The sequence below is a fragment of the Myotis daubentonii genome, chromosome 12 (assembly GCF_963259705.1).
Source record: "Myotis daubentonii chromosome 12, mMyoDau2.1, whole genome shotgun sequence".
Classification (NCBI taxonomy): Eukaryota; Metazoa; Chordata; class Mammalia; order Chiroptera; family Vespertilionidae; genus Myotis; species Myotis daubentonii.
Genome location: NC_081851.1, coordinates 48,965,885 through 48,985,356, shown reverse-complemented (window position 1 = coordinate 48,985,356; position 19,472 = coordinate 48,965,885). Strand labels below are relative to the sequence as shown.

The 19,472-nt window shown below is 37.3% G+C and overlaps 1 protein-coding gene and 1 long non-coding RNA gene across 3 annotated transcripts in view; one reads left to right on the top strand and one right to left on the bottom strand.

Annotated features, from left to right (window-relative positions):
• Window positions 1-19,472, top strand: part of LOC132213349 (uncharacterized) — a 345,325-nt gene that overhangs the window by 154,554 nt on the left and 171,299 nt on the right. The gene's annotated exons all lie outside the window — the stretch shown is intronic.
• EFEMP1 (EGF containing fibulin extracellular matrix protein 1) overlaps window positions 2,249-19,472 on the bottom strand; it is a 66,188-nt gene continuing 48,964 nt past the window's right edge. For both annotated transcript variants that reach the window (XM_059659777.1, XM_059659776.1), the window contains exons 6-11: window positions 17,843-17,962; window positions 16,722-16,841; window positions 14,755-14,874; window positions 9,583-9,706; window positions 9,303-9,498; window positions 2,249-3,822 (exon numbers count right to left, since the gene is read on the bottom strand). In XM_059659777.1, the coding sequence (XP_059515760.1) occupies window positions 3,661-3,822; window positions 9,303-9,498; window positions 9,583-9,706; window positions 14,755-14,874; window positions 16,722-16,841; window positions 17,843-17,962 (842 nt within the window). In that variant the 3' untranslated portion in view covers window positions 2,249-3,660. The remainder of the gene's footprint in view (window positions 3,823-9,302; window positions 9,499-9,582; window positions 9,707-14,754; window positions 14,875-16,721; window positions 16,842-17,842; window positions 17,963-19,472) is intronic.

The following is a 19,472-nucleotide window of genomic DNA, read 5'->3' as shown; positions in this document are numbered from 1 at the left end:
GCCTATATTTTAAAAGAAGACTTAGAAAGTTAAAAACTTTCATGGATATTCAAAACATAAGCAACTGCTTAGCATTATGGAAACAAGATACAACAATAAACTTTTATTTGTGAAGCTTCCCCCAAATAATAATCCCACTGGGCCGTGTTCAGGTGGTATTTCCGTCATTTGGATTCACTAAAACATCTTGTAGAGGCAGAGTAGGAGAGATGACTACATTTATTAGATACGGGGACTGGTTTCTATCTGATTTCTAAATCACATTAAAAATATCCCTACCTATTTTTGCTATTTTCACTTAAACATATTGTGAAAGAACTAAAAGCGCCATTGAGAACTGAGGTGTTAATAAAATATATCTTATCTTATTCCAGGCCTGTAAAGCAAGAATTCTTTAGGGGTTGCAACCTCTTTGGCGGTCGAACGACCCTTTCACAGGGGTCGCCTAAGACCATCCTGCATATCAGATACTTACATAACGATTCATAACAGTAGCAACATTACAGTTATGAAGTAGCAATGAAAATAATTTTATGGTTGGGTCACAACATGAGGAACTGTATTTAAAGAGCCAGAAGGTTGAGAACCATTGCTTTAGGTGGTGATGTTCATTGGTTGCCCCTTCAAAAATCACCTGATGAATATTAACCAATGTCAAGGAATGTCAGTAATCATTACATTAACCCCTTAGCTTACACTAATATTGGAAGGAGGGACTCTGTAAGCCCTTTGGTCCAGCTTTTGAACCAGGAGTTAGCCCCACTCCATCTTCCACTGTGACTCTCATGTTTCCCCCATGCCAACAGCTCCATTTGGATCTTTAGTGATAGCTTTTTTCTTTTTCTTTTGGAAATTGCTGTCCTCTCAAGTATAGTAAGGTCTATATGACTGGTTCTTTTATTTTATTTTTTAAATTTTGTTTTATTGCTTAATGTATTACAAAGAGTATTACATATATGACTGGTTCTTGAGTTTCAGTTTCTACAGTTCAGGAGTATTTTGTGTAACACAATTACGTCTGTGCTCTGGAGTTTTTAAAGAGAACAAATTAGCTCACGTTTAAGAGAGTAAATAAGAATCAGGTTGGTATCTGTGTTATTTCAACCTCGCTGCATGTAAGTAACAGCAGCGGTGACAACTGGTCATGGCAACCGGCAAGGGTGATCTATGATTTGGGGTGGAAACTGTGCAGGAAGAAGCTTGGAAGGAAAGGATGGCTTGTTGATATAGAAATTTGGAGTATGGACGATGAAGAGCCCTAATCTAAGTCATAAGACCTGTATTCTAGACACAGTGTTTGTGCTCAACAAACTGTACTCTTGAGCAAGTCTTAAAAATAAGATGGTTTTGGAATCCTGTTACTATTTTTTAAAAATGTATGTAGTAAGAGATTTTATGCTTGGAGGGAACAGAGGTTGCAAGTGGTCAAATGACCTAGTTGGGAGGGAAATTTGGCAGTGGAAGGAAAGTTTTCTCTGTGTGAGAAGTTCTGACAACCAAGAAAGATTTCCTAATCATTGTCAGAAAATAACTTTGTCCAGTCAGAAAGCATGGAAGTCTCAGAGCCCAGGAGTTATAGATAAAATCCTGGCTTCTTGATTAAGAGTAAAAAATCTTAAGAAGGCTTTAGGCTTAAAAACAAAACTTTTACCATTCCTAACTCTGACTTGAGAAACGTGTCTGTATGTAGAAAAATTACTATATTGATTAAAAATGGAAGAATTTAGATGAAGCCTTAATTTATCTGGACTGCAGGTAATTATGTGAACAGGGTGACAGGAACACCCTCAATAGTCCTGCTGTGTTGTGGCTGGTTGTTAACTCTACCTCCTTGTCTCAGCCTTGTTTAGACCTGTTCTCACCTTTGTTTCTATGCCCCTTCAACCTTTAAAAGCCCATTCCCTGCTCTACTTACACAAGAAGTTTGTTTTGTGCCTTGGTCTCTTGGTGATTTCTTTTTGACAATTACTGCACACTTAGTCAACTTTTAAGAAATGTTTGTTTCAATGTCAAGGTTACCTGGTTTCAGAGTTTATTCACATGTATTTTGAAATTGGATGTAAGAGAAAATTGGCTGCACATCTTTTTGTGGCATGATTTTAATGGTCCTTTTGTTTCTTCATCTCCTAGATTATTAATTTAAAAAAAAATGGTTGTTTTTGCTCTGACAGCTTAAACTAATTTTTCCCCAGGCATATAATTTATATTGGATGTTATTGGTTACATTAAAAAAAAAAACCTCCAAAGATTGGGTGATCCTCTAAAAGAATATTTGTTTTTATTTAAAACTATGGTACATCAAAGTAAAGCAGTTACATTTTAAACAAATAAGACATAAAAATTTTTCACAGAACTGGGAGGGAGGGTAATTTGCTTTAGTTTACTGTCATTCTGGAGGCCAACAATAAGAACATCACCATTTTCTTTGTCTGTGAGCATCAAATATAAACTTGAAAAATTTAGTGATAAGTTAGTAAAGTTTTAGGGTTTACATTTTATTCAGAAATTAAAACTTCTTCAGTGAAATAACTTTTCTTCATTTTGCTCCACATCTTGAGGAATTCCTGAATTCAGGAATGTTATTATATTTACTGCATGTTATGGAATGAATGTTTGTGTCCTCTCGAAATTCATATGTTGAAATTCCAACGCCCAATGTAATGGTATTAGGAGGTGGGGTATTTGGGAGGTCATTAGGTCATGAGGGTGAAAGCTTCATTAATGGAATTAATGCTTTTATAAAAAGGACCCCAGAGAGCTCTTCCTCTCTCTTTCTACCAGGATAGGTTATGAGTCTTCAGCCTAGAAGAGGCATTTCACCAGAACCTGAACATGCAGGCACCCTAATCTTGGGCTGCCAGCCTCCAGGCTGTGAAAAATAAATGCTGTTGTTTACCAGCCACCCAGTCTATAATTTGTCCTAGCAGCTCAAACTAAGATACTCTATTTGCGTCTTCAGGTCAACTCCAATGTGATTTAGAAAGAATTTGTTTTCTTATCTCCTCCCTGTAGATTTCTCAATATAATAATTTCCTAGGAGATACCTTATTTATTTTTGGATTTTTGCTTACTGTTTTTTTTACATTCATAATCAAAAGTTTCTGACAAAATTAAAAATATCCTACAACAATGATTTATTATTATGTAATAAATAACCATAATAAGACTGATCATGAAAATAAACACAAATGTGGTAGATCCTCATTTTCTAAAGAAATATATCTTTATTGACTTTTTCCATTTTCTTACAAAGCAGTTATAAAAACCTCATTCATGCTATTCAATGTTATGATGGCTGCCTCCTTGTGAGACTGTCAGTGGAGCTGTAGTAAGTTTCCTTAAGCACCACAGAAGATGATCTTTGCTTGGTCCCATTTTTACAGAAAAGAATCCAAGTTTCACTGAATACAGTATGCTTAGCTCTCTTGCAGAAGACCATGTTAGTGGATTAATGTCTAATTTACATACAGTAATAAAGACAAACTTTGAATCTTTACAGATTAAATGCCCACTTCATACCATGGTGTAATTGTTTGTATTATTGGTGAGTGTACAATGTATAGGTGTAGATGTACTAGATATATCTATAAATAAAATAGTGCTTTAAGGTAACAATATTCTCTGGCTGATTTAAATGCCTCAGTGAACTCTTTTAAGAGATTAAAATGAAAATGGCCCCACTATTATTGTCAATCTTAACACTGAGCTTGTGCGGAAGGTTCCTATACTGCTGACTGTCAGCATCTCCAGGTCCACGATATATTCTCTTGGTCCTGATAGTGACTTCACCAGCACAAGCATTGCACTTACAGGACTTGTTTGCTAAAATAAAAGAAAAAAGAGGAAGGGAGAAAATAAATTTTTTTTGAATTGAAGTTTTTATTCTTTTGGGAGTATACCCCCTAAAAGAATTAGGGGAAGCATTTTAAGGGTGGATAAAAGTCATTCCTTAGTCTTTCCTTGGTTCCAACTCTTCTTGGGCTTTAACCTTTGTCTGCACATAGTCATCAATTCCAAGGAAGGAGCCTGCTTTTTTCTATTTTTCTATTTGCATTCTATGTTAATGTTCTCTTCACTTTTTTTGAGTATTTCAGCCTTTATAGAGACTGGAGTTCAGGTGACAATCCAATAATTTTGGAGAAAGATAAATTATATATATATATATATATATCTCACTCATATGTGGGATATAATGATCAACATAATCTGATGAACAAGAATAGATCCAGAGACAAATGGCAGGGGAGGGGAGGGGTTAGAGAGCAACCAAAGGACTTGTATGCATGCATATTAGCATAACCAATGGACACAGACACTGGGGCGGTGGGGGCTTGCCCAGGGTGGAAATGGCTGGGGGAGGGGGTCAAATGGGGAAAAAGGAGACATATGTAAAACTTTAGACAATAAATAAATAATACAATAATAAATAATAAAAATATATTTTTTATTGATTTCAGAGAGGAAGGAAGAGGGAGAGATAGAAACATCAATGATGAGAATCATTGATCGGCTACCTCCTGTACACTCCACACAGGGGCTTGAGCCCGCAATCTGGGCATGTGCCCTTACGGGGAATTGAACTGTGACCTCCTGGTTCATAGGTCAATGCTCAACCACTGAACCACGCCGGCTGGGTGAGAATCTGATAAGTTTTGAAGTGGTGAAAAAGTTGTCATCTTTCATTTCTCAAAATTTACATTCCAGTAGATGAAGAGATATGTAAATAGTAATTTCAATAGAATGTGGAAAATGCTAATTTATATGCAGAAATGCAAGGCATGTATGAAGAGGGTACCTCAAGAGCTAAGGGAAAACTTTTGAATGACTGAGGAGAGTCACCCAGAATAAATGGAAGTTTTGTAAAGAAGTATATTCATTAAGCAATAAAACAATTTAAAATAAAATAAAATGGGTGCAGGCACTGCCATGGGAAAAAAAAAAGAAAAAGAAGTATATTCAGAAGAAGATGCAATTTCATTTTGATCAAGTATGTGATGGGTGCTGAAGAGTAGAGGGAGATGAGGCTGGAGGGGCAGGTAAATAAATGTGTGAATTTGAACACCAAGAGGAGGTCAGGGATAGAGACAGTGGATTAAGATTTAGCAGTCACTTCACTGAGTGTATTAAACCAAGGGAGAAAATATATCTGTGATAAAACTGTGTCTGACAGAGGCCAACATATAGGGAGTGGGCAGAGGAGAAGCATTGAAGAAAGCTGCGAAAAAATAGATGATTGAGTGGAAAACAAATGAGTGGCCAGCAGTGTCTAATTGAGCAGGAGAGGCTGAGGGTGACTGAAACTGAAAAATGTAGCCCTGGAATTAGCAGTATGGATGTTGGTGTTGGTTTTTTCCCAGAGAAATTTCAGCAGAGTAGTGGAATAGACAATAGAGATGTGAGGATAGGAAGTGAGAAAGCAGAGACTGTAATTGCAGACTGTGCTTTAAGAACCTTGGCCAGGAAGGAGGAAGAGAGAGAGGCAACTGAAAAGGATGGGTATAAGGATTTAAAGAGTGTGGGAAATTTGAAATCAAGAGCTGAAAAGAAGAAATAAAAGAAAATAATAGGATTGTTGAGGACCCATCTGAAGTTGAAGACTTATGGTATTACTAATCTGTGTTGACAAGTTGGGTATGAAAATAGATATGGATTATGGGATTGATCCAGGTTGCTGGTCAGGAAGTTGAGGTGTTGGTGACAGAGTACTGCAAGGGTCCATGAAATAGTTGATAGACTGGAAGAAAGTGGAGGGTGAGGGGTCAGGGGATTAGCATCACTTTGGGTATGAAGAGAAGATAGGGTGGGAATGAGGGCATGAGAGAGAAGGAGAGTCAGTCATTAAGTGTGTCACTGGAGACTACGATTCTGATATGAAACTGTTCTGAATGATAACTAAGTCCAGAGTGTGACCGTGGGATTGGTGGCAGAGTGGCATGAAGCCAAACATCATGGGGGATGAGATGGACTCACTGCTACAAACCTAGTCTCCCATCTCTTGAACTACTTACTGGTTTCTCCATTTCCATTCTTGCTTTACTACAATCTAGGTTCTACAGTATAGCCACAACCTTTTAAACATGAAAACTTGATAGCGATGCCTTTTCTTAAAACCCTTACTATGGTCTGTAAAGAATTGTGTGGTTTAGGCCTTGTTCATCTCTCCAGGCTCCTCTCAAGCCACTCTGCCTATAGTACTTGGAATTCCAGACCAACTGGTTTTCTTTTTATTCCTTCCATTTGCTGGTCTCTAATTTCTAGTCTTCAGTTTAAATCAACTTCTGCTAAGAGGCTCACAGACCACTCCTGTCTTGGGTAGGGGTTGACTTGTTATGCATTTATGAGCAACTTGCAATGCTTAGTTGTAACATTCAGCAAACTTGTTTTACGTCTTGACTACAAGCTCCACTGGAGCAGGAATTGGCTTAGTTTTATTCACTGTTGTGTCTCTGGACCTAACATGGTGCTTGCCCCTTGTAGGTAACAGTATATCTTGAAAGCATTGATTGAATTAAACTCACTTAAAATATTTTTTGAGCACCTGTAATTGTGCTAGGTACCATTCTATGTGCTGTGCATAGAAGAGTGAACAGACAGCTGAAGTCTTGCTCTCATTATACTCACAGACTAGTGGGTTACATAGACAAATGAATACTATGCAAGTGTTGATAAGGCTATGCAGAAAAATAAAGCTCAGAAAAGGAGGATAGATATTGGGTGGGATGAGAGGAGGATGGTATTCTACCTCCAATTCATGTAGTACTTCTTTACAATATGTCCCCTTTTCTAGGGAAGAAGATTTTCTCAGTATTCTCCCCAAAGGAATATAAATAAAATCTTGTTTACTACAGTCCCTTTCAAGATTCAGGTCCAGTCTTGTGACTATCAAGAAACATTATTTGACTATTCCAGCCCACATTAATTCTTTGATGTATTGGACCACAGATTTAAATTCATACTTTCCCCTTCGTCTTTTTTTTTTTTTTAAATAGATGTTAACTTTTACCACATGTTTAAAGCTTTTTGAAATAAGGAGCTATGTATTACATGCACTAGCTTGGAGCTGAGCAAAAAGTAGAGGCTTAATTAAAGTCTGCTAATTGATTATTATGCATTAAATGCACTCCTCACAAGTGGAATTTCAGTGGAGAAATTTTTTAGGATTTTGATCCAAATACTTTTTGAATTATGTGATAAGAAATAATCTTGAAATGTCTTTTTATTTTCAATAGTTTTTTTGTTTTAAATAATTTAATACTATTTAACTCTAGGATTATAAAAATTGATATGCTGTAGATCATTCATAAGAAAAAAGGATTTTACTTGGAAAAAACACAAAGTATATTTGAAAACATCAAGTCGATAAATGCACTGATATGAATCATAAAACTTTTAAAGGACCATGTTTATTGCAAGGAAAAAACATGCTGAAACTTTACTTCACTGTTTGTTGATTCTGCTAGGAAATTTTATTTTCTTAAATTATAGCTAAAGAGTTCAAAATGGGAAATTATTTTTAAAGAAGATTTTTAGATGAACCTATTTTATTACCATGGGTTACAAATAATGTCATTTGTTTGGCTAGAATTATTAAATTGGTATTATCTAAACTGTATGAAATTCATTTAGAATAAACTTACATTATCTACTCTATCTCAAATTTAAAACATCAAATGTTACAGAAATTTATTCTTAGCTATGAGAAAAAAGAATAGTAATAGATTGTATTTTGGGTTTGTTTTTTCTCTTCAGAAGTTGGTCATGAGAAATTAATCATTTCTAATTTACTGGCAAAGAAACAGAATCACATAATTCTGGAACTGGAAGGGAACTTAATATAGCGAAGAACAGCATAAACGTGTAAACATTAAAAATCTGTAAACTTTTACCACAAGGATAAATTCCCAATTTACTTTTCATATTCTCAGACTGAAATATTGACTTTAAAATTTGATTAAAAATGAAGAGTGCCCAAAGGAGTTTTGAGAAAATTGTAACTGGATGAATAACATCCTTAGTGTGAAACAGTTACCGTAACCCTGTAAACTGCTTGGTGGGGTGCCATCATTTTCACATGCAGTGGTGAGCTATATTTAAAGTATGGCAGACTTTTAACCTAAAATGAACTTGCTGAGATTTTGCAGGGGTGGGTGGGGAGGTGTTGGAAGGCTGAAGTCAGGGAGATCTACTTGGAATCTGTTGGAGGGATTGAGGAGGTGCTAAGAGCAAGTTCAAAGGAAGAGAGGCAGGGGCATGGGGAAGCAAAAATATCCCGGGAGACACTGAAGAAAGAAATGGCAAAACTCAGAGAAAGATTTCAGACAGGCAACGAAAAAAAAGGGAAAACACAATGGTGACCTCAAATTGTCTGCCTGGAGGTTTGCAAAAGTGGTACAACTATTGCCCTAGCTGATTTGGCTCAGTGGATAGCACGTTGGCCTGTGGACTGAAGGGTCCTGGGTTCAATTCTCTTTCATCATTGACGTTTCTATCTCTCTCTCTCCCTCTCCTTCCTCTCTGAAAGAAAAAAATATATATTAAAAAAAGAGGGGTACAACTATTGACACATATGTTGCAGGGGGTTGGAATCACTTCTTTGAGATTCCAGGTTTTAGTTCTATAAAAATGTAAATACTCCTGTGACTGTAACAATAAGAAATTCATGGTTTTTGAAAAGCCCTCCAGGAATTATTTTTTATAGGTACAATTAAATAACTATCACTAATTTTTGGTATCTTTTCGGAGTGTGTGTGTGTGTGTATGTGTGTGTGTGTGTGTGTGTGTGTGTGTAGGCTTGTGTTTTGGTGGTCACACACAACTCCATTAGAGTCTACAACTTGTTATCTGAATGATTTTATAGAAGCTACTTAATCTCTCCGAGTCTCACTTTTCTGTAAAAAAAATGGAGGTACATATTTAATATCTAACAATGTTAACAAGAGGATTGAATGAGTTAATGCACACAGGAAGGCTTTCAGTGGTTCTCAACCTTCCTAATGCCACGACCCTTTAATACAGTTCCTCATGTTGTGGTGACCCCCAACCATAAAATTATTTTCATTGCTACTTCATAACTGTAATTTTGCTACTGTTATGAATCGTAATGTAAATATCTGATATGCTATATGTGTTTTCCGATGGTCGCGACCCACAGGTTGAGAACCGCTGCCTTAGATAATATCTGCACATAAAGACACTTTAAATGTTAGCTTTTCTTCCATATGAATACTCCCAAACAACAACAACAATAACAACAACAAGCCTGAAACTTTCTCAACAGCGAAGGCTGCCCTCAGGATACTTACTCTTAGGTAGAACTCTCCATTTTCATTTCCAGCTTTAATCTGAAAAGTATTGATAGTGTTGGCATAGATAGTTGTGGCCTGTATCTGGAAGATATCTGATGGCACAGACCTATCAGATCGAATGCTCATATATTTGTAGACTATGGACTGGGGGAGTTCTCGGCATACCGCATTTGAGACTGGGCAAACACATCGGCTGCAAAGGCAAACAAACATATTCAACATTTTGGCTTGGTAAGACCAGAAAATTCTTACTTTCTGAAATTTTTATTTTTCTTACTTCTCTGATGTTAGAACATATGGATCTTGACAAGGATTTCGTGGGTAACAACGGAAGCCGCCATGATAATTCCAACACATTTCATCTTCCCGACATTCATTTGTGGTCTCACACTCATTTATATCTATAGAGACACAGGGTCAAAGAGTTTACTGATCTAAGTAAATTGTTTAAGTGGCAGGTTCAGGTTTTTAAGGAAGGAATCTGGACAGTGTTTAATTTGTTTTTAGATAAGAGACTGCATTTATTTCAGTTTATTGCATTTAATTCAGCATAGAAGCAGCTGAGCCACTGTAGAAAAATTGATATGTGTCATTTCATGATACTTTATCAAGCACCTATTGTTAATGTGTTGAATTCAAAGCCAAATGCTGGCCATTGATCCTGCTTATGTTAAAAGGAAAAACACCACTTCTTGCCCTCAGGGAGGTTATAATTTAGTTAGGAATATAGATATGGCAAATAGTAATTTATATATATAAAAGCCTAATATGCAAAGTGTCCCCTGGGGAGTTTGATCGCTCGCTATGATGTGTGCTGACCACCAGGGGGCGGCACGGAATGAAGGGAACCCTGGCTGGCAGCCAGCAGCCTCTAGGGACCCTACCTGTGCACAAATTTCCTGCACTGGGCCTCTAGTTCTAAAATAAAACTGAATTAAATAAGAGGTTGAAAAGTGTACTAGAAGATTAGAAGCAGAATTGAATAATTATGCCTGGGGAACTAGGGAAAGCTGAAGGAAGAGGAGGCATCTCAACTTAGCCTTGAAGGGTGGTGGTTGGGTGGGATTTTCATGGTTGGGATGGGAGGGGCCTTCCAGGCTGAGAAAGCAGCAAGCTAAGACTATGGGGAGGGCAGTTCACTGTCTCAGAAGCTTTGGAGAAAGGTAGAGGCTAGAGATGTAGTTTCAGTAAGTTCTCCAGGAAAGGATTATACTCTCCAGAGAAAGCAAAGCACAAGAATGGAGCTATGAAGTATCCCACCTTGTAGAGCATCCTATCTAATAAAGAGGGAATATGCTAATTGACCCACACACTGTCACAAAGATGGTGGCGCCCACAGCCAATAAGGAGGGAATATGCTAATTGACTGTCCCACCCTCAAAGATGGCAGCACCCACAGCCACAAGATGGTGGCGCCCAGTCCCTCAGCTCTGCCAGAGCACCCAGGGCTGGCCCGAGGTGCAGGCAAGCCTCAGATCGTGGCTGCCCAGCTGCCTAGGGCCAGCCGAGGCTCTGGTAACCAGGGCTGGCTGAGGTTTGCACTGCCAGCAGTGGCAGCAGCAGCGGTGTGATGGGAGCGTCGCCTTCCCCTGATTGCCGGGTTGCCTCCTGCCCCTGAGGGCTCCCAGATGTGAGAGGGGGCAGGCTGGGCTGAGGGATCCCCCTCTCCAGTGCATGAATTTTCATGCACCAGGCCTCTAGTAGCTATATAAAAACAGAAGAGGAATTAAGGAAGGGGCTGTCAGTAGTGAGAGGCAACACTGGAAAAGGCAGGTGGGGAGAGAGTAGTGGGAAGGAGGGTTGTGGACAGGCCACACTGCACAAAGACTGGTTTTAGATTTAGGAATTAGGAGCTCCCAGATAACATCTGAGAGAACAGTTTCACTACAGAGCTATTACTTAACAACAGCAATAATTATATTAATATCTACATTCCTATTAATGCCAATTTCCCTTTGCATTTGAATAGTGATTTAGATTTTTATCCAATATAAGCCTTTTTCTGAATCATTCTTCACCCACAACTGGATATTTTCATTTGTTAATATACTCATCCCACAAGTAATTTATTGAATCCTTGCTGCAAGCCAGGCATGGGCTAATTGATGGGATATGATTTCTTTCTCCTCTCTGAATTCTCATACCTCATGTTTTTCTTTTTGGACCTTTATTGCATTCTGCTTTACATTATTGAAATATGCATATTTGTCTTCACCCTTCTACTAGCTTGTAAACTCCCCAAGGTCAAGTGCTATCAAATGCATCTTTATATCTCTTCATCACCTAGAATTAATGCACTGGGGGCACCTGAATTTTTAAGAAACATTAAATTGAACTAAGTTGCTCCTCACACAAATCCCATGGAGATAGGTGAGAAAGGTATTATCTCTACTTGACATGGAGGAAAGACAAATAAGGGTTAAGTAGCTGACCCAAGCTCATAGTTAGTGAAAGGCAACTTTCCACTGCAAGGTACTGCATCCTTTCCACTGTAAGGTAATTAATTCCATGCCTTGTCTTTTAGGGGGAGAGAGAGAGAGAGAGAGAAAAAAAGACCATGCAACAACTTTCTTATAGTTTCCAAACTGGCTAAAGCTATCTGGAATCCAAAAGAAGACTGGAAAAGCTCTGAGGTTTCCAAGAGTCAGTTATAAGAAGTGTCTTCTTTTGGACTTACTATGCTAATGAAATAACTTAAATTCCTCAGAAGAAATCACAATTATGTTGTCTTTTCATTATTTTTCACTTAAAAAAATAAAGATGCTGTTTAGCTACAGGGAAAACTAAGACTGGTTTGTTATATGGAGTCTAACAGCAGCAAAAATAAATTTTATGTAATAATTTAATGTATTTTAATTTAATTAATGTTATTGAATTTAGAGCCTAGCATAATTTACACCTTAATCATTCTGGAAGGTTTTCCAGAAATTATTAATAGTATTAAAAATTTTATAAGTGTGTCTATGTTTATGTATATTCTCTTTGTGTCTCTATTTTTCTGTCTTCCTCTCTCACTCTCGTATTTTCCACTCCCCACTCCCCACTGCCAACCCATTTGTATTTTTGCAAGACCATGGAAATGAGAAAAGTTATCTCACCCTCAAAATAAGCCTTGTGGAGAAATGTAAGAATTCTAACTCTTTCATTTTTACTTCAATATGTGGATGAGGTGGGGAAGAAATGGTTTTGGTGGGGAAAACCAATTGCTTTGAACTTTAAAAGAATCTCTCTCTCTCTCTCTCTCTCTCTCTCTCTCTCTCTCTCTCTCTCATACACACACACACACACACACGCACGCACACACACACACACACACACACACACACACACACACACGTTTTGGCTTAGCCAAACATTCTGAAGCTGTATATCTTCAAGACACAACATCATTCATCTAGCTCTGGCTGGGTAGCTCAGTTCGTTAGAGTGTCGTCCTAATACGCCAAGGTTGCAGGTTCAATCTCTGGTCACGATACATATAAGAAGCAACCAATGAATGCATAAATAAGTGGAACAACAAATCAATGTTTCTCTTTCTCTCTTTTATTTTCTCTAAAATTAATAAGTAAAAAATTAAAAAAGATATAACATTCATGAATCTCCTATTTAAAATTTCAGTGCATTTTCCCCTTTAATTATAACAGATATAAATGTTTTCAGGTATACAGACTAGACAGGTAAGATTCTGCTGTACATTAATTTACTTCTGTCTTTTGCTGACTATCAAATCCATTTATGATAAGAAACACATAGATATTTGTTTGAAAGACTCCAGGGAAAATTAAGATGTCCCAGTGGCTAACATTTTTCAGCATGTAATATTCATGTTAAAAGTCTCAATTAGGGTTCGGAGAGTAAAACCATTGGAATGCAATGTTTTTCCACAATTAACATTACAGAGTCTTTAGTAACTTTGAAAGGGGTATAAAGATGTTCATTGTGAGGTGAATGACATTCTAATTGTGCTCATATTTGGTGGTTGGAACCTAGTTGAATGATCATATGCATACTAATAAACTGCAGATCAATAGATATTCCTCTGAGTTAGTATTTTTTCTGTAAAATCATGATACAGACTGAGAATCCCGTGTCTCCTTTCCTTAATCTTCTCCTTTTTTAACAAGATTTGATTACTGTGTGCCCTCTCTCTATTTTGATTAAAAAGGACTCCCTAGAGAAGATTTGCTACTGGTCATTTACGTTGCTAGGTAACTTTCATAAAAATTTGTTGAATTATGTAGTGTTTGTACTTTACAAGTAATTTTTATTCTGTTTCCTCCCTCAACTTCTTTTCCAAATAGGAAAGCTGAGACTCAGAGTCTAAGTTTGATAATTTGTTCAAGATTGTATCGATAGAATGTAGTACAGCTAGGAATCAAACAGATTTCCTGTCTTCAAATTCAGTCATTTTTTTCATTGTCTCATTGCTTTATGTGAATGTGTTTGTACTATCTTTTCCAGGATTATCTACATTTTTTTTGTTTTATCTGAGCAGTATTTTCCCTGTCAAGCTACATGCAGCATTGATGGTAGGAGAAGAGGGTGCATATTTTCAGATCTTCTGGAGAGACTCTGACTGAAATCATACCATGTAGAGAGCTGCTTCTTCCACCTGTGTGTATGTGTGAAGATCACCTGAATGTTTATTTTAAAACTGGGCCCAAGAACATTAACTATTTTTGAATCAATAGTTTTTTGCCAAAGAATTCAAACACATTTTAATATATACATGAGGCTGATTTTTTCTGTATCTAAACTACTTCTCAATTTATAATCTTGGTGTTTCAGAGACCCAAGACTGGTTTAAGGTATGCTAACCCACATATTATGTTTATGTTCTGGACTCAAATTCATGATGAAATATTTTAACAATCAAATCTTTTCTGGTGGATGCTTAGGAGACATATCATATAGATTGTGTAGACTACATAGAAGGGATATCAGTATTTTATGAAAATTATTTATATTTTAAGAAAGAAAAACAATTACTTTAAATTTCAAGGAAAGTAGGTATTTATAGTAAACTAGAAACCTGGTGCACGAAATTTGTGCATGGGGGTGGGGGTTGTTGTCCCTCAGCCTGGCCTGCACCCTCTCCAATCTGGGATCCCCTCAGGGGATGTCTGATAGGCCCACAGGGATTGGCCCCAACTGCCTCTCTCTCAGCCCCTGCCACCGTGGCTTTGTCCAGAAGGAAATCGAATGTCCGGAAGATGTCTGGTCGACCCAGTCTAATTAGCATATTACCCTTTTATTAGTATAGATACCCTCTATTTTTTAGTGAATACTCTATGAGATGTGCATATCTCATAATGAACAGGAGGGGGGCAATAGTTCAAATTGTATGTTCAGGGTGGAAAAAAATGAAAAGTCTAGGGTAGAGAATCCTATAATTCCTCCCTGCTCTTCCTGGTTAAACTGAACATAGCAGATACAAAAATAAACTTACCCTGACATGTTCTACCTCTCACCACTTGGTATCCCTGGGGGCACATACACGAGAATTTCCCAGGTTCATTGACACACTGATACTGACACAGGTAGCTTGAGGTTCTGCATTCATCAATGTCTGTTGAATCAGAGAAGAGCAGGGACACAGAATTGAAAAACTACTTTGGTAATATATTTTTTAGAAGTAATAGAGTAAAAACACTGCAAACTCTGAAACAGAAATACAATATTTGTAAGAATCTCAAGGGCAAATTCTAAGAATATCAGCTCATTTCCTCTAGAACAGTAATTTTCAACATTTTTCATCTCATGGCATACATAAATGAATCACTAAAATTCTTTAGCACACCCAAAAAATATATTTTTTACTGATCTGACAAAAATAGGTATAACGTTGATTCATTTGTACTGAACAGCTATTGTTATGTTGGCTTTTGTGATTTTTAAATTTGATAATTTAAGGGAAAAGAGGTCAGTGCTCCTCACTAAATAGTAAAGTATTGCACATTTTAAAACTTCTTATGGCACATCAGTGTGCTGTGGCATACCATTGAAAATCATTGCCTAGAACTTCATAGCACAAAGAGTTTGTCTTACTATTAGTTTTACTCAATCTTGCTGACAGTTTGTCAAATCCTGGACCTAACCATATGAACTAAGCAGAATGAATGAACTGGCTTATGATTGCTGCTTTTCATATCTGCAGAACCACCCATGATGCAGATTCACAATTGCATTCTCAGAAATTGGGTATCTTTGCTCCCAAGTTCATCTGAGCTTTGAACTTCAAGTCTCATCACTGTGCTAGCTTCTAGAGATGACATCCTGACAGGGTCTGGCCTTCAGGGAAAGAATGCTTTGCATTTCTCAATGGTGATGCCCTTATTGTTTACTTAGAAGGGTAGAGGCAGGTGTCCAGATTCAGGCCCTTTTGGTTTTGAGCACAGCAGCATGATGCAAGGCCTCTCTGGGTGAGGTATGACCTCTGTGGCCCCAAGTAAAACAGGGAGGGTCCACAAAGAAGTCAGGGACATCAACTGCGGATGGCATTCCCCCAGGATGTCTTATGCCTTTTAAATTACACTGTAACATGCATGTGCAATGGACTCTGAAGGTCATCCCTTCAGTTAAATGGGCCTATATGCTTATGTGGAAAGTGACTTAAAATATGTGCCCAAGCTGCACACTGGCAGGAATAAGACTAGGGGCCAGGTCTCTTGGTTTCTATTCTAATGCTTCTGATAGGCAATCAGCACTTTTCCTACCTTAAATGTGTGTGCCAGTCACCCAGAATTAGATGCAAAATTTGACTCAGTGGGTCTGGGTTGGGGCCTGAGATTCTGCATTTCTCACAAGCTCCCAGGAGGTGCTGATGCTGTTTGCTGTTGGGTCAGACTTTGAGAAGCAAGACACTAGCACACCCTTCTGATTATTAGACCCCCCTTGCATTTAATATTTCAGTCATTTTTTCTTCTCCTTTTTCTTGATTACATACTAAAAAGTCAATGTGGCAATTGAATTAACTGGATTTTAGAATAGAATTTTCATGAATAAAAATTTGTTTTCATAAACAGGTACATCTATATATATAAAAGCCTAAGCAACCATCCAACCACTCAACTGGTAGCTATGATGAGCACTGACCACCAGGGGGTAGACGCACAGGCATGGAAATATGGAACAAACTGATGAATCTCAGAGGGAAGGGGGTGGGGGGACGGTGGGAAGAGATTAACCAAAGATCTTATATGCATGCTAGAGGCCCAGTGCAGGGAGGGGAGGGTATGGGGGAGGAGGAGCAAAACTGGCAGTCTGACATCCCCCGAGGGGTCCCGGATTGTGAGAGGGTACAAGCCAGGCCGAAGGACCCCACTGGTGCACGAATCCGTGCACTGGGCCTCTATTAATCAAATAAAAGAACAGCAATAAAGAGTCTTATTAAAAATTATTTGGAAAATATTTTACCTTCACAGTTGAGCCTGTCACTACTTAGCTCATATCCTTGATTACACTGACAGATGAATGAACCAAGAATGTTGTAGCATTGCTGAGCACATTGATTGCTGGCATCACATTCATTTATGTCTGAAAGGAAAAGTTATATGAATTTATATATCTGTGTCTTTAAACATATCCTTGCTCTTTGGTACCCATGTCATTTGATGATAAGTGAATAATTCCCCAGGTGGATTCTTTGCCCTGCAGAAGCTCACTGGAGAACATCCATTCAGGTTTCATATTTGTTGGAACAACTTCGAGCATCTGTTGTATACTTCTTTTAGAAATACCAGAATTTTTTTTTCTGGGAATGACAGTTATTTTGGGGTTTGATGAATCTTTCCAAAAGAATTTAATGATTCTAATAAATATACATTCCAGTATCTATTTTCTTTTATTGTTGTTCAGATGCAAAATGCCAAGTCTATAAATAATTGATATACTAGTAAGACATTCGTACTGATATGGTCTCTCAGCATGCTGTAGTGAAGATTTATCTGTGCTATTTATTACTTTTTAAATGGGTTCTGTTAAATTCCATTACAATTATAACATAAGCCTTTGAGACTCATATAGAGTTTTGCAATGCTCTAAAGCACTGAAAATATTGTGAAAAAGGCATTTTTTTCTGCACTAGATTCTTTCCATGTCATGTCAATCTTAAAATTGTGTGCCGTGACATTGCATTCTGAAAGGGGAGAAGAAGCATATAAAAATCAAATGCGCTTTCAGTGGAAAGTTTATGTACTCGAACTTGCAGTAACCCCGTTGGCACCTTCAGCTTTTATATCACACATTGTTGACTAATTGGTGTGTGCATATCAATGGATCTGTATTTTCTTTTTATACACCCACAGTGGAGAACTAAAACCAAGGTTAACAAAGTTTTCCATTCACATCTTGATGTATTTTAAGAAGCAGATTGATTACTGTCTTTTCAGCTTTATTCAGGGAAGTTGATGGAAACCAGTTCACTCAAGAACATAGAAAACTAGAAATACTGCAATGTGGCATGAGGTTTTTTTTTGTTTTTTTTTTTGAAGACAGAAGTTAGTCAGTCAGGATGGGGGGGTTCTCAAAAGGCTTACCCACGCAGGTATAGTTGTTGGCTGCCAACTGAAACCCAGGACTGCACTGGCAATAAAATGATCCTGGAGTGTTCACACATCTTTGGTGGCAATATGGAGGCATGGTGCATTCATCAATATCTAGGTTACCAGACACACAAAAAGAAAACTATATTATTGAATATCCACAGCTGTTTGCTCTCAAGTTCTCAGAAAAACATTACCTAGAAAAACTATCTAGAGAAGACATTTTAAAAGTGATTATTATTATTATTATTATTTTTAATTAGGGTAATATACTTTGGTCTGCAATCTGCAGTTAAATGAGATGTTCAGAACAAAGACTTCATAAACCTGGCTGGGTGGTTTGAGAGTAAAAGAGAGAAAAGTAAGACTATTTCATATATATATATATGATATATATATATATATATATATCATATATATATATATATATATCAGTTTGAGGATCTAAAGCTTATTTCTAATGACAGAAGTAAAAAAGAACTATCGAAGACTCGAGTGATGCACATAAAACAAAGAGAAAGAAGGGGTAGACTGCTGTTTAGTTGGTGACTTTGGTGAAGTCACTTAAAGGTTCAGTATCTTGGTTTTTCTTTTGTAAAATGTGGATAGTAATGCTTACTATGTGTATCTGAGGATGTTTCTGTGAGAATCAAATGAAAGAACATGGTGGAAGGAATATGGTGCTAACCAAAAGTGCCCTTCTGACACATTGATGAAGCGTTCCAGCCCGTGTCCTTCTCATATAAATATTTCCAACTATAAAGTGCTCAATTGAGAACTTGCAGAGTAAGATTAGTATCTTAGAAGCATAATAAAATTTCATTGACTCATGGCTCTACACTTTGTGTGTGACAACTCCAACATGGCATGTGTAATTTAAAATAACAATTATGAATGCACAATTTAGGACTATGTAGTGATACTATCTTATGGTAAGAAAAAAGCAAAACCAAAACTTTATGCTGAGCTCTTCTGGTACTTTAATAACAAATAGTGTGGAAGGCATTGTGCTCAAGTGGCCTCAGAGTAATCTGAGTTTGAGTCTTCTGGCAATTACTAGCTTGGTGTTAATCTCTTGGAGTTCCAATTTCCTCCTCTGTAAGAAATAGTATAACATTGTGGTAGAACTGTTGGAAGGATTACATGACACAATGTAGGCAAAACTTCCTTACACAAAACAGGTATAAACAAATGGAGCTATTATTGATAAGTTGCAAAATCTATTTGATTTAGTTTGAGTATTGAAACAAATGATAATGATATGCACATGTTTTCCCCCATCATTATTTAGGTGTCTCAAATGTCACCTCAGGAAGACCATCTATGACCATCCATATAAAATAGCTTCTTCTGCATTATCTATTGTATTTCTTTGCAGCCTTTGACATGCCTTGACATTGTGTTATATGTTTATTTGCCTCTTGTCTATCTCCCTCACTATAATACATGGTAGATAAGACCTGTCTCTTTCTCTTGAGGTGGCGATAAAGTATTTTTGTCTGTTCACTGCTATATGCTTAATACCTGGGCCTGGCAATAGTAGGCACTTAATAAACATTAGTTGAATGAACGGAAACATCATACCAACTAAGAGCAATTTTATCATAGTTCTTCTTAGTACCCA